This window comes from Eubalaena glacialis, chromosome 11 (assembly GCF_028564815.1).
Source record: "Eubalaena glacialis isolate mEubGla1 chromosome 11, mEubGla1.1.hap2.+ XY, whole genome shotgun sequence".
Taxonomy (NCBI): domain Eukaryota; kingdom Metazoa; phylum Chordata; class Mammalia; order Artiodactyla; family Balaenidae; genus Eubalaena; species Eubalaena glacialis.
This window is the reverse complement of record NC_083726.1, coordinates 110,432,014-110,447,563: the sequence shown is the minus strand read 5'-3', so window position 1 is coordinate 110,447,563 and position 15,550 is coordinate 110,432,014. Positions and strand designations below refer to the sequence as shown.

At 48.5% G+C, this 15,550-nt stretch overlaps 1 protein-coding gene across 1 annotated transcript; it reads right to left on the bottom strand.

Moving 5' to 3' along the window:
* Nucleotides 1-5,537: 5,537 nt before the first annotated feature.
* Nucleotides 5,538-14,997, bottom strand: C1R (complement C1r). The gene is made up of 11 exons (XM_061205617.1): nt 14,895-14,997; nt 13,933-14,161; nt 12,485-12,677; nt 12,023-12,169; nt 11,733-11,929; nt 11,294-11,441; nt 11,065-11,186; nt 9,203-9,281; nt 8,698-8,853; nt 7,262-7,336; nt 5,538-6,423 (listed from the first exon to the last, which is right to left on the bottom strand). Coding segments are annotated over exons 1-11 (2,118 nt in total). The 5' UTR covers nt 14,897-14,997; the 3' UTR covers nt 5,538-5,653.
* Between the last annotated feature and the right edge of the window lie 553 nt (nt 14,998-15,550).

The window sequence follows — 15,550 nt, the reverse complement described above, 5'->3', positions numbered from 1 at the left end:
CCAATGACTCTGAAATTTACATTTTTAGCTCAGACCTCTTCCATCAACTCCAAATTTATACATCAAACAGCCTATTCAGCACCTCTCCTTGGGTGTCTAATAGACATGTTTGTAACTTTTTGAACACACAGGATACAGTTATTACAATTGTTTTACTGTCCCAGTCTGCTAATTCTTACATCTGTATCAGTTTTGGTTGGTTTTGGTGGATTTTTCTCCTCATTATGGATCATATTTTCCTGCTTCTTTGTATGTCTCATATTCTTTGATTGGGTGCCAGACTGTGAATTTTATCATGTTGGGTGCTGGGTATTTTTGTAATTCTGTAAATATTTTTGAGCTTTGTTCTGGGACTCAGTTAAGTTACTTGGAAACAGTTTGATCCTTTTGGTCTCGCTTTTAACATTTGTTAGCTGGGACCAGAGCAGCATTTAACCTAAGGCCCATTGTTCCCTGCTACTGAGGCAAGACCTTTCTGCATACCCTACCCAATGCCTCATAAATTCTAAGGTTTTCCAGTCTGGCTGGTGGGATCAGGCTCTGTTCCCAGCCCTGGTGATTGCTGGGTACTATTACTTTTTTTAAAAAAAATTTTTATTGGAGTATAGTTGATTTACAATGTTGTGTTAGTTTCAGGTATACAGCAAAGTGAATCAGTTTTACATATGCATATACATATGTCCACTCTTTTTTTTTTTTTTAGATTCTTTTCCCATATAGGCCATTGCAGAGTATTGAGTAGAGTTCCCTGTGCTATGCAGCAGGTTCTTATTAGTTATCTATTTTATACATAGCAGTGTGTATATGTCAATCCCAATCTCCCAATTTATCCCTCCTCCCTTATCTCCTGGTAACCATAAGTTTGCTTTCTACATTTATGACTCTACTTCTGTTTTGTAAATAAGTTCATTTGTACCCTTTTTTTCAGATTCCATATATAAGCGATATCATGTGATACTTGTCTTTCTGTGTCTGACTTACTTCACTCCGTATGACAATCTCTAGGTCTATCCATGTTGCTGCAAATGGCATTATTTTGTTCTTTTTAATGGCTGAGTAATATTCCATTGTGTATATGTACCACATCTTCCTTTTATTTTTTTTAACATCTTTATTGGAGTATAATTGCTTTACAATGTTGTGTTAGTTTCTGCTGTATAACAAGGTGAATCAGCTATACGTATACATATATCCCCATATCCCCTCCCTCTTGCGTCTCCCTCCCACCCTCCTTATTCCACCCCTCTAGGTGGTCACAGACCACCGAACTGATCTCCCTGTGCTATGCAGCTGCTTCCCACTAGCTATCTATTTTACATTTGGTAGTGTATATATGTCAATGCTACTCTCTCACTTCGTCCCAGCTTACCCTTTCCCCTCTTCTTGTCCCCAAGTCCATTCTCTACAGCTGTGTCTTTATTCCTGTCCTGCCCCAGGTTCTTCAGAACCATTATTTATTTATTTATTTTTAGATTCCATATTTATGTGTTCGCATATGATATTTGTTTTTCTCTTTCTGACTTACTGCACTCTGTATGATAGACTCTAGGTCCATCTACCTCACTACAAATAACTCAGTTTCGTTTCTTTTTATGGCTGAGTAATATTCCATTGTATATATGTGCCACATCTTCTTTATCCACTCCTCTGTTGATGGACATTTAGGTTGCTTCCATATCCTGGCTATTGTAAATAGTGCTGCAATGAACATTGGGGTGCATGTATCTTTTCGAATTATGGTTTTCTCCAGGTATATACCCAGGAGTGGGGTCATATGGTAGTTCTATTTTTAGTTTTTTAGGGAACTTCCACACTGTTCTCCATAGTGGCTGTACCAATTTACATTCCCACCAACAGTGTAAGAGAGTTCCCTTTTCTCCACATCCTCTCCAGCATTTATTGTTTGTAGATTTTTTGATGATGGCCGTTCTGACTGGTGTGAGGTGATACCTCATTGTAGTTTTTTGATACCTCATTTTCATTTCTCTAATAATTAGTGATGTTGAGCATCTTTTCATGTGCTTTTTGGCCATCTGTAGGGTACTATTACCTTTCATCATCTCGTAAGGCTTTCTTCTCCATCCTTCAGTAATTTCCTTGCCTGTGGGTGAATACTTGTAGGGATCTTCTGGTGTTTTCTCTGTGTGGCTGTCTCCTCTCTGATACTCAGCTCTGTGCACTTTGGCTCTGTCTCCTCAACTCAGGGAGTCAGCTGAGCCCTGCTTGGGTTTCTCCTTCTAGCACCTCAGCTTGGAATCTCTCTCAAGGCAGTAAGCTGGGGCAATCACAGGGTTCAGTCTCCCAGGAATCATTGTCTTTGGTACCTGAAGTCCATGTCTTGAAAACCGTTGTTTCATATATTTGAAGTTTTTGTTGTTGTTGCTGTTGTTTGTTTGTTTCAGGAGGGAGGGTCAACCTGATCCCTGTTATTCCATTTTGGCCCTAATCAGATAGGCATTTATTAAAAACTCAACATGTTCAAAACAGGACTCATGTTTTTCATCAAACCTCCTCCCCTGGTAATCTTCTGCATCTAGTTGACTTCTCTCTTTTTCTCATTCTTCTCTCTCCAATATTTACTCCATCACGAAATATTTTGGCTCTCTGCAAATTTTATCCACAATATGACTCCTTTGCATCACCTCCACTGCTGCCACCGGGTCTGAGCTACCCTCACTTCTTGCTGGATTACCAAAATTGCCTAACTGGTCCCTTTTATGCTTTTTTCCACATAGGGTCTGACCTCAATTCAGCAGCCAGAGTGAGCCTTTCAAAATGTAAGTTTGTATTACTCTGCTTTGGCTGCCTTTGTAATTCCCTAATGGATCTAGCATGTTCTTGCCTCAGGGCCTTTGCACTGGTTGTTCTCTCTTCCTGGAATGCTTTCCCCCTAGATCTCTGAATATCTAACTTCTTTCAATCTTTGCTAAATGTCAACTTTCTCAATGAGGCTATTTCCTTAAAATTTTTTTTAATTAAAAATATTTTAATACAGCTCTGTGCCTGTTTTTTGGAATAGATAAAACATCTACATGGCTCAAAATTTTGAAAGATAGGAAGAGAATACAGTGATAACTTTTTTCTTCTCCCCCAGAGACCACCACCATTTCTTATATAACCTTCCAGCAATATTTTATACATATAAAGCAGTATAAAACCACTCTTCTTTTTTATACAAATGGTAGTATTTTATATACACTGTTCTGCTTTTCATTTATCTTAGAGATTGAATGGCTACATTGTATTCCATTATTTGGATATTCCATAATTTACTTGAAACTTTGGTACCAGACCTTTCAGAATTCAGGATTCTAATACTTTGCTATTATGAACAATGCTGGGATGTCTAACCTTGTACATAGGTCATTTAACTCATATGTGAGAATATCTGTGGGAAAAATTCATGGAAGTGGAATTGCAGGGTCAAAGGCACGTGGATTGGTAATTTTGATTACATGTTGCCAAATTGCTGTTTATACAGTTTGTACCAATTTACATTCAAAAAAAAATGCATGAGTGTCTGTTTTCTCTACGTCTTCACCAATATAATATATTATCTTTGCCAATCTTACTGGTAAAAAGATAGTGTTTTAATTTAAATATTTTCCTTATTATGAGTTAGGTTAAGCCCCAAAGTCCAAAAGCAATTTGTATTTTTTTTTGTTAGTTTTCTATTCACAGAGTATTGGTTTTGTCCTTATTTTTCTACTCCAGTGCACTTGAAGAATAAGATGCGCATGACTTTGTGGGAAGAGAGTGGGAACCAGAAAGGTCAGAGCGGTCGCTGGATTCTCCTGAGATCACATTTGATGATTACAATAAGGACCAGGGACTCAGAATCTTAAATTTGCCAGGAACCTTAGAAATAACATAGAATTGAATTTTTAAATTTTTACATTTTTACCATTTCCATCTCCTCCACCCACTGAACTCCTGCCTCCATTGGAGTCCTGAAGGTGTTTCATTTCTGAAAACATTTCTAACCATTAAAAGAACTGCAGGACTTCCCTGGTGGTGCAGTGGTTAAGAATCCGCCTGCTAATGCAGGGGACACGGGTTCGAGCCCTGGTCCGGGAAGATCCCACATACTGTGGAGCAACTAAACCCGTGCGCCACAACTACTGAACCTGCACTCTAGAGCCCACGAGCCACAACTACTGAGCTCACATGCCGCAACTACTGGAGCCCGCGTGCCTAGAGCCCCAGCTCTGAAACAAGAGAAGCCACCGCAATGAGAAGCCTGTGCACCACAACGAAGAGAAGCCCCCGCTCACCACAACTAGAGAAAGCCTGCGCGCAGCAACGAAGACCCAACAATGAAAACCCAACGCAGCCATAAATAAATAAATAAATAAATTTATTTTAAAAACCCCAAACTGCAATCAATGTATGCTCCTTAAATGTAACCCACACCACTTGTGTATGCTTTTGTGTAGACTATATGAGAAAACGTTTTCGTTTCCACCTATACAAGTCCACAATCCTAACACCTAAAATGCTCTTAAAAACAGAAAGTGTTTTAATAAGTTTGGCACCAAAACTTATTTAGTGGCAAAACCTGACAGTAACTGGTGGGTGGTTGTCTAGAGCCCTTATCTATCTCACTTACTGTGAATATTCAAATGTTTTTCAGAATTATTCATCTGTGTTCTTACAGGGTGTTGCTGGGGCCATTACATTACATTACATAGATGATATATTGCATTTCTGAAATCTGTAAAATCTTGAACATTGAAAGGCATTTGGCCTTGAGGGTGTCAGATAAGGGATTGTGGACCCACATTTGGACTTGAAAACTCGTCATTACTTGGGAATGTTTTAACTCTGCCTTGGTCTTCTTGAGTTCAGGCCTGTGTGAGTCAGCTCGTGTAAAGTTGTTCAGACGAGTCCAGAAGAGTCAGTTGTGCAATAATATCATGATAATATTCTACCATAAATACTTATAATGCTTATCCCAAGTTTTGGGTACTTCTCTGGCCTTTAAATATATCTTAAAGAATACAAATTATTTAAAAATATTGTTAGTGACTCAACTTGGGAAACAAAATTTCATATCACTCCTCTCTTAAGGAATATTTAGAGATTGGAAAGTGAGCTGTTAAAAAAGCTCTTACATCTGCAACTATGCATGTGGGAAAATAAGGATTTTCTTCATATTGTACAAGCAAAACAAAATACAGAAATAAATTGTTATCTACGACTCTAATTGTAAATGTGGGCATAAACTTAATTGTTCTCATTGCCTTCCTAAGTAAAATATTTTAAATATGATCTCATTAAATATTTTTATATTTATTAATACTGCTTTTAATTCATTTTACACAATGGGCTTTCTCATAAAATTTTATTTGGAAGGAGTTCTGTTCAATTACCCGATGGTTATAGAAATGGAAGAGGACAATGCTAGCTAGAGATTGTGGAATGTATCTTCTGCAACCCTGGGGCGGGGGTGGGGGGAATAAAGGTGACCTTTGGGTTGTTTCAGGTGAAGGGTGTGGATGGGATTATAGAAAAGAGGATTTATTTCACACAGTGTCTTTCTGCATCAGTGATTTTAATATGGATTCTTAGTGGTTGTCAACAACTGGTTAGATAATTTTATTTTCTTTTTTTAACACACTCTCTTCGGATTCTCACCTAGTGAATTCTGGGCTCAGTCCTCCTCCCCCATCTCTTTCTTGATCCAGTCCACGTAGTTGAGTAGTTTGGTGTAGAACCCGTACCCCCTGCTGCAGCCGATGCCCCAGGATACAATGCCTGTCGCCACCCAGCGATCATTTTTCTCATCCCTCACTGCAAAGACCCCTCCGCTATCCCCCTGACAGGCATCTTGCTTTAGAGTCGGGTCCCCAGAACAGAACATGTTTTCAGAAAACACATCTTTCCTATTTTTTTTCCGGAGCCAGCTCTCACAAACCTCTCGCTTAGCGATGGGCAGACGGACAAATCTGAGGTTGTGAGAAAGTCTCTCCTCCATGATCCCAAAGCCACTGACATAGCCCATGAGACCCTGGTCATAGAAGGTCTCGTTGTCGGGGAGGCAGATGGGGAGGAGGTTGGGGCCCAGGGTGACACTATTTTCCAGCTCCAGGAGGGCGATGTCCCCCTCGAAATTGTGGGACTCCTCCTGGCGGTAGTCGGGGTGGATGCTGACCCGGCGGACGGGGTGGTTGGCCAGCTTGGTGATCTCTTCCACGCTGACGTGGCCCAGGAACACGTCCACGGTGGCGTTGCCCTGCGCTTCGTAGTCCTTGGGGTAGAGGGTGTGCGCGGCCGTGAGGATCCAGCGGTCGCCCAGCAGCGCGCCGCCCCCTCGCCCGTGGATGTTGGTGAAGGCCTGCCAGGGGAAGTTGCCCAGCTTGGCCTTCTGGCCCCCGACAATGCGTTGCTTGTGCTCCACAGGGTTGACGGGTTTCCCGCACACTGGGGAGGAGAAGGGGGCGGGGGGGGGAGGAGAAGGGGGCGGGGAGGGAGGAGAAGGGGGCGGGGAGGGAGGAGAAGGGGGCGGGGAGGGAGGAGGAGGGGGCGGGGAGGGAGGAGGAGGGGGCGGGGAGGGAGGAGAAGGGGGCGGGGAGGGAGGAGAAGGGGGCGGGGGGAGGAAAAGGGGGCGGGGAGGGAGGAGGAGGGGGCGGGGAGGGAGGAGGAGGGGGCGGGGAGGGAGGAGGAGGGGGCGGGGAGGGAGGAGAAGGGGGCGGGGAGGGAGGAGAAGGGGCGGGGAGGGAGGAGAAGGGGCGGGGAGGGGGGGAGAAGTCAGCTCCCGGCACCGCGGGCTGGCCCCTCCCCTTCGCCCCCTCTTTTTGGCTCAGGGCCCTTTCTTCTCTCTCCTCCCTCCCTACTCTTCCGTCTTTGGCGTATGGTCAGCCTCTTCTCCTCGTTCTTGTTTATTCTTCCTGGGGCTTTTCTCGCTCTTTTTTTTTCTTTTTCTTTTTTTCTGGCCGCGCCGCGGGACCCGTGCCCCCTGCAGTGGGAGCGTGGAGTCTTAACCACTGGACCGCTAGGGAAGTCCCTCTTGCTCTTTTTTTAAATTCCTGATCTCCCACCTGCTCAGTGAAAAGTCCAGGAATGTCGGGACAGGTCCAGCTCTCTGGGTCCCTCTGCCCTTCTGCTGGGGCGTCTCCTCGCCTTTTTCCTGATTCCTCCCTCACCCCATGTCTACCTTCAGCTTCAAGCTGGAGTGTGTCTCCCTTCTCTGTGCCATGCCTCCTCGGAGGCCCTGCAGGGCTGCCAGGGCCACAGAGGACGGCGGAGGGTTTCCACTCACCTGGCAAACACCGAGGCATCTTCTCTCCGGCCAGCTCATTCTTCCAAATGCCCTGAGCTGTGCAGGTGTACCGCCCTGAGGGGAGAGAGGCTGCGTTCAGGCTGGGAGGTCGTGGGCAGGGGCCAGTGAGCCCAAAAGTGCGGAGAGGGAGAGGACAAGGATCAAAGGGAAAGGTTCAAATATATGTGGATGGGATATTGAAAGTGTTAAGAGGCTCCATACGTATATTTTTGTTTTAAAGCTAAGTGGGAAAATCAGAATACTTAACTATTATATTCGACATGATCCCTGTTTGTGAAAGTAGACACAAAACCTGCAAGGAACTTATCAAACTTCCATCAGTGATTGCATCTTGGTGCTGGGTAGTAGATGTTAATGGTAGCTATGTTTTTTTTTTTGGCGGGGCTGGGTGGATCTTAGTTCCCCAACCAGGGATTGAACCCACACCCTTGGCAGTGAAAGAGTGGAGTCCTAACCACTGGACTGCCAGGGAATTCCTGGTAGCTATGTTTTCTGATCACGGACAGTGTGCCGGTGCTCACTGCTCAGAACTTTATCTGCATTATCTCATTTAAGCACCACCGTGAGGCTCTCAGATATGCATCATTATCCCCACCTTAGAGACAAGGAAATTGAGTTTAAGTAATCTGCACAAGGTCACATAATTTCTAAGTGCCAGAACCAAGATGCAAAGTGGGGGTTGTCTGACTTCAAAGCTCAGATCTTAAGTAACACCTTGAATAGCCTATAAATAAGATTTTTTTCCTTTTTTGCATGTTTCACACCTATTGTACAAAGCAAGTGATTTCTTTCATTAAAAAAAGTTTTAAAGATACCCATAGATGAGTTTGAGAGTAATTTAGTAAACCTAAATGCAGAAATTCACAACATAGCAGCCTGAGAGGGTGTATGGGGAGAAGGCTGAGGAAGTCTCACTGATAAAGCTGTAGTGGTGGTAACGGTGATGGTGGTGATGGTGATGGTAGTGGTGATGGTGGTGGTGGTGATGGTGGTGGTGGTGGTGGCAGTGGCGGTAGTGGTAGTGATGGTGGTGGTGGTAGTGGTGGTGGTGGTAGTGGTGATGGTGGTGGCGGTGATGGTGGTGATGGTGATGGTGGTGGTGGTGATGGTGGTGGTGGTGGTGATGGTGATGGTGGTGGTGGTGATGGTAGTGGTGTGGTGGTGGTGATGGTGGTTGTGGTGGTGATGGTGGTGGTGGTGGTGGTGGTGAGAAGAAGCTGTTTATGAGATTCAAGTCCTTCTTTGTATCAGCTCAGGTGTTTCCTTCTTCAGCTTTGTTAGATGCCTCTTGGTACCCCTGAAGCCAGTGCCCTGGATAAATATCTTAATATTCACTCTGTAGGGATTCTACTGGAAAAAATTGCAGAAGATGTCCCAACAAGAGAGAGAAGACTGCCATTCGCATGGGTCCCTACCTCGCTCAGACATGCTTCTGCCACCTCTGGTTTGCATCTTGTAATACGGCTCGTGGCAGTAGTACTGGATACGGGCCTGGTAGGTGTTCACCCCCGTTGTGGTGGTGTAATTGAAGGCTCCGTTAGGCAAGCTTCGGGGCTGCCCACAGTCCTTGACTTGGAGAGAACACAGGGCCGTATGAGAGCTGGGAAGGATTGTTCCGGAACTTCAGTGGGAGGAATGCGAGCAGTCTGCCCACAGAGCAGGAGTGGACCCACAGAACATGCTGAGAACCTTCGGGAAATATGGTGAGTGGGGGGCTCTCATGATGTACGGGAACTGGATACAATGAAATTCAGCTCTGGGTACAGCCTGTCAGTCCTGCTGAGATGAGGGCTGACTGGTTCCTGGATGGGCCAGAGGCTTCAAAGGACAAGTCAGGGGAGGGTCTTTCTGGGGAGATGCTTAGGCCAGACCCCTCTTCCCTTCTCCTCGGGGGAGACACATCCCTGAGTTGCAACTTACTCTTGCACCTGGGCATGGCGCGATGCCATGTGCCATCATCCTGGCAGACAGCTGTGAAGGACAGGAGCGCCTGTTTCCCCTGTTTGATCAGAGATAGAGGTGCTGTTAGTACAAGGAGGTGCTGCAGCTCCCTTCCTGTCCTCGCCCACACGGGAGCAGTAGGGATGCAAAGTCATCTCTCAAGCCCTCAAACCTTAGCACCCATGGACATGGCTCCTTGGTCCTTCTTCCTAGCCGGTCCTTTCAGACCAGACTTACACATGGGCGCACATGAGCCACACAGCAGGAAGTCAGACCTAGGGCTAGTTGTCAGACCCAATAATCCTCTCTCTACACTCTTGCCTGTTTCCACTGAGGTCCAATTGAACCCCACAATTTTAAATTAAAAAAACAACAAGCCCAGTTGTGTGTTCTCTGCATTGAAACAAAAGTTTCTGCCCTGAAGTAGGACCATGTTTCTCTTTCTCTGGAGCACCCTGCATCACCTCATTGCCCCTAGACTGTAGTCTTCTTAAGGGCAAGGGCCTTTCCTAAAATACTAGCGCAGCCCAGCCACTTTCAAGGGTGCTTGAGGATGCTGACGTATGCTAAGTGGTGTCGTAGGTGAGCAGATGCCAGGGACCAGGGCAGGAGATGGCCCCCTCTGAAATGAAAAGTAATTGGACAAAATGAATGAGTTTTATTAAGATCAACAGTCATCCCAGATAATTCGTCCTGGAACAGATTGCAAGAGAATGTGTATGAGGACTAGGATGTCCCAGTGAAATGTAAATAATGTGAGATAAACCGTGTGACTTGTTTTAAACTCTACGATGTGAATGACAAATGCCAAGGTAAGGGTGCGGGTGGCGTACTACATGGTGAGTTGTAACCTGAGCAGAGAGGAGGGGTTGAGGGCACTGAGTCCTTCCTGGAGCAAGGAGCAGTTACCTGGCTAACTCAGCTTGATGCAACATTCAAAGGTAAGCTCCAAGAAGGCTGCATGAATGTGTGTTTCTTTTTACTGTCCTTCCCACATCCAGAACACTGCCTGACACTCAGTAACACTTAAAATGTTTGTTGGGTGACTTTGCTACAACTGAAGGACAAACCAAAGGTCTCTTCTCTGATTCAGAGTAGGTCTTCCAAGTGGTTCTATTGAACAAAGACGGGATGTCCAGTCCTAGGTCCCTGGCCAGGGGTAACTCCAACTGCATGCTTTTTAAAAATAGCATTTTAGTTTACCAGCTTTTGTGAGATTGACCAGTGGAGAAAAGCACATTCTTTCCTGAGTCTGCAAAGCTGAGGACAGGGTGGTGGACCTGGGGTAAGACCACCAATGTGCAGAAAAGGAGCCCCTTCTGCTTGTTAGGTGGGATGCTGCCCGATTCATGAATCATTGAATAAAGTCATCTAGGTCTTAAAAAAAACCCCAAAATCCCAAAACCCAGAGCCCTGGAGCAAGAGGCAGGGGATTTGATGGTAATCCTTGCTGTACACAATCCCGGTACTATTGAGTCACTCCTTGCACTTCACCTCCGCCCCCGCCTCTTTGGTTCCTAACTCTACAATGACTTATTGGGCAAGGCCAGTAGCTCTTAAACTTGGCTGGGCATTAGTATCACCCGAGTAGCTTTTAGTAATCCTGATGCCCAGGCTGCACTCCAGACCCATAGACTAGTCTCTAGCAGGGGACCTGGACATCAGTATTTTAAAATCCTAAGTGTTTCCAATGGGCAGTCAAGTTGGAACAGGCCAGGTGACCCTTCCAGCTCAAACATGTATGATTCTACTTGGGGCTGAGCCTCAATCTGCTGTGGGCCTGACTGTGTGAATTAGTCCTGATGCTGGGCCAGTTTCTTCCCCTCAGCTGTGGCTCTTACCTCCGTGAGCTGGTAGCCTTGTTTGCAGGTGGCGATGAAGTAGTCCCGGAACTCGTACTGAGGCTGCAGGTCCTGGATGATGGTGAACGAGTCTAGGGTCTTGGGCTGGGGGCACTTGATGACTGTCAGGGAAAGCAGAGGGCACATTTATGGCAGAGCCACTGGCCTTCTTTCTACCCACTACATCCTGCCCCCTTGCTGGCCAGTGAGGGGCCCCGGGCAGCCTTACTTTCGCTGGTGTAGTGCAGCTTCCAGCCTTGGCTGTCCCCTGACTCGTCCGTGAAGAACAGCAGGTCCACGGAGTTGCTGCTGGTGTCAATGGGCTCCGGCCTTTGCTTCCCACAGAACTCACCGATGTTCCTCTCGTTGGCATAGATCTGATAGGGGAGGAGGGAGGGTCACCTCTCCAGTTCAGACACTTTTCGCCAGGGCTGGGGCGGTGGTGCTGGCGGTGGGGATCCTGCTTTGTGTATGTTTTCAGCTGGAGGGTAGAAGGGATCCCCAGTACCCAGCTGCCAGGTGTGTAGGAACTTGCCCAACTCATGTGTGATGTTGGCCATTTCTGTACCAATTGGCCAGAGGGTCCAGCAGGAAGGAGCGATGAGAGGAGCCACGTGGCGATGGGGAGGAGAGGACAGGGTCTCTGGGGGTGGGGAGGTCTGCTGTACCTGTAGCTGGTCGTAGGGACAGTGTACTTGCTGGTGGTCATCGATTTCGAAAGGATCCAGGAACTTGAGTTGGAGGGTGAGGCCCCGCTCTACCCGGATGCTGTAGTTGCAGCGTAGGTCGGGGGGGTAGGGCCGGGGGTACTCCAGGCTGGAGATGTAGCCCGATGGCTCTGTGAACAGCTCGCTGCTGCACTCGGCTGTGAGAGCAAAGCCAGGAGGGGGGTCACCCGGAGACTCGGGCTGGCCCGGTGAGCCCTTGCTCAGTCCCTGTCTCCCAACCCTGACCTCACCCTGGCAGGAATGCCTGTCCTTCTGAAGCTCATAGCCTGGACGGCAGGAACAGAAATAGCCACCAATGTAGTTGTGACACAGGTGCTGGCACCGGGGCTGGGGATTCTCCTCGACCAAGTTGAGCTGGGAGGCACATTCGTCCCGGTCTGGAAGAGATTCCGGAAGGAAGGATTCAGTTCCTGCCAGGGGACTTCTGTGGTGGCGCTGGTCTCAGCGAGGTCACTCACCAGAGGCCTAAATAGACAAAGTCAGCTCCTGGCCACCTGGACCTCCCGGCCCCTCTAACGCTTTCTGGGAACTGCCCAGTGGGGACAGGGCCCAGGTGGACAGCCGTCTTCTGGAAAAAACTCTCTTGGGAAAAGCAAGGAAGGCCAGGCTTCCTGCTTCTTTGGAGTCAAGGTTCTCCTTTTCCGGACCCCGTGCAATATGAGGCCTGGAACACGGGCCCAAGGACCACTCACCCACAGCTTGGTAGTAGGCCAGGAAGCCCTTGTAGAACATGATGGTGCCGTTCTCCTCGTTGGAGAAATCCGTGTGGAAGGTCAGCAGCATCTTGTTCCCTTGGGACATAAATTCCTTCCTTCCTGGAGGGTTGCCCAGTGGAGAGCCCAGCTGCCCACAGAACCTCCCCAGGGTTTTCTTATCGGCAGAGATCTGGTGGAAGAAGGACAGTGGGGTAGGAAGACAGTTGTTGAGGGGACACGTCCCACGTGGAGGGTCAGGGAAGGTCATCCTTCTCTTGTCCCAACGAGCGGATCATGCTTCCTTGCTGGACGGCCTCCAGCTGCTTTCTGCCTGCTGGGCTCTGGCTGTTGCAAGCTTCCCCAGGTGCCTTTCCTCTGTCCCCTGCATCTCCATCCGCTAACTCTGCACGTTATCCTGTCCCCCAAACATCGCCCCTCCTCTTTTATGACCCCCAGCATGTTTCAGACCTTTCTTCACTCCCATCTCCTCCTGTGCCCGCCTCCCATTGGAATCCTGGTGGCCTCTACCTGGCCTCTATCTTTCCTTCATGCCTAGAGCCTGGATGGTCTGCTTTACCTTCTGCCCTGTCCTTCCACCTCACCTTAGTCAAACCACTCACGTCCAGCCATGCCTCGTGATGGACTCAGCTGAACGTGAGCCTCCGGGGCTTGGTAGCCTTAGCAAGCGTGGCCGAACTTCCCTTACCTCTTTCTTCACAGATTCCTTAACCCCTCCAAAGCAGAAGACATCCCTCCCCCCACCTCATTCTTCACCATCCCTGCCACCAAGACGCCTCGCCTCCAACACTGCCGTCTCAAGTCCTCTGGGCTAGGAAGATGTTTCATTTTCATGTTATTCTCTTATAACCTCCAGCAGGTCTCCTTGGAATAGTATTTACGGGCTGTGTGCACGCTCTACCTGAATCCTGAGTCAAGAATCTCATTGTTATTGGATGTAGAAAGATGGGACTGGGACGGTGCCCTTGGTCATGACAGAGGTGAGGAGACTGAGCTCCCTGTCCTTGCTGAAGCCTATGCTTGAGCCACCACCATGAACGTCTCCCTTCCCCACGTCCCTGCGTTCCTGGTGAGGTGGCAGCCAAGGTGATACTCTCCATGGAAACAGGGAAACTGAGGCACAAGACTCCTAGCAAGTAAGAAGATGGGGAAGGTTTTTCTGATTCCTGTAGGCAGTACATTTCCTGAGAGTGGGGCCCGTACCTTCCCTCTGTGTCTCTCCCCTCAGCGCTCCCCTAGGGGCTCTCAAAGCAGTGGACACCCATCCACGGCATCACTTGACTTTCAGAACCCCACTTGGCCATCAGCTTTTACAGGCTTGGGGGTTTGTCCACAGGTGGGGGTCCTATCCAGGGTGGTCAAAACACAAGTTCCCAGGTTCCAGAGACACCCAGCTCTCCCTCTGCCCACTCAACCTGACCCCCTACCTTGACATAGTCATAGAAACAGCCTTCCGAAGGCTCCAGGTCAAACTGCCAGAAGACGAGCTTCACCCTGTATCCCGTGGGGACCGTGATCACGGTGGTGGTCTCAAAGTTGTCGGGGTAAGGCTTGGGGTACAGAGGGGAAGTCACCTCCCCATAGAGCTTCCGAGGGGTGAAGACGGAGCCTCCCACCCTGCAGAACAGGACTGGCACCAGGACGTGTAAGAGCCACCTGCCAAAAAGAGAAAAGGTATCTGTAGGGCTGGAGGGGTGCAGCAGCCTTGCGGTTTGGGCAGTGGCTGCGGAGGGGGTGGGGATGATCATACCGCCGGGCATTTTTCTCTCGGCCCATTCTAGACCTCACAGAGATGTTCTGGGGGGCGGGGGCGGGTGGAGTGGGGAGGCTGGTCTCTGCAGCTGCGGCACTGGGTGCTCCTACCCAGGGCAGTGTCCAGTCCAGAGGTCATCACACTCCCTCCACCTCTCTCCCCAGCCTCCTCCTCTGCCCTGTCCCATCACTCCCCTCCCCTTCCCGGAATAGGGCTGGCTTGGGACCAGTTAATTGAGGGTGAGGGTTTCCAGTCACGGCTCTCTGAAAGAGCTCCCAAAGGCTCAGCAAAGGCCTCTGGGAGAAACCACCTATGGAAGATGGTTTCGGGCACAAAACGACGCCTCTCCAGGGCCGAGTGGGTCCCCCATCTCGCTGCTCCCTAGGAGCTGGAGGAGGAAGACAAGGTGGCATCACCTCCTGGGTCTGAGGTCTCCTTTTGTCCTCAGGAGGAGGGATGGGGGGAATGAGTTTGCATGTGTGCACGCATGTGCACATTGGAAGGGGTAAGGTATATACGGAGGGGAAGTGTGTTCCCACCTCCCTGAGTAAATCTAGGGGCAGGGTTGCCTCCCGTGCCCGGGATTCTCTGCTCTGGCTTCTCCCTCCCTCCTTGGTCCCCATCAGCCTTACTCACATTTCTCAAGGCCTGTTTTTGGGTCCCTGACTCTCCTGACAGCGTCTTCATCCACTCTGCGTCCAGGGAGAGCAGGGTCATGCAGAGGAGGGAAAGGGGAGGGAATGAGGGGGAAAAGGGGGGGACCATTACGGGAGGAATGTTGGAGGGAATGAACTATTTGCATAAACAAAACCAAAAAAAAAAAAAATCTGTTTCCAGTGTAATTTAGTTTTGGTTTTGAAATCCCTGATGGTGGTGCCACCTGCTGGCCACGTGGGGAAGGTCTAGAGATGGGTCTGCATTTTTAGGGACAGAAAAGCCTTTGGTTGGAGGCCCAGACTTCCGTTTCTAAATCTGATGGGAATTCCCTCTTTCTTCAGGGACCTTCCTGTGGTCTGATGTTGTTGTACCAGGTTCCTACCAAAAGGGCAGTGGAGGTTGCAGTTGAGGGTGACTCTCTTTCCTGGACCCTTCCTGTCCTTAGTCGCCTGGCAGCCCTGGTCTGGGAACAGCCAGGGTTTCAATGCCCAGGATGATGTGACAGGAACAAGGGCTGGAGAAGGGTAGTGCAGGAGGGCACAGAGGAGAATGAAGTTTGGTTGCCCTGGGGCCCTGGCCTACTTCACTCATCAATGACACGTAGAGCAGGGATTGCTGTGACCCCAAAGCAGCAC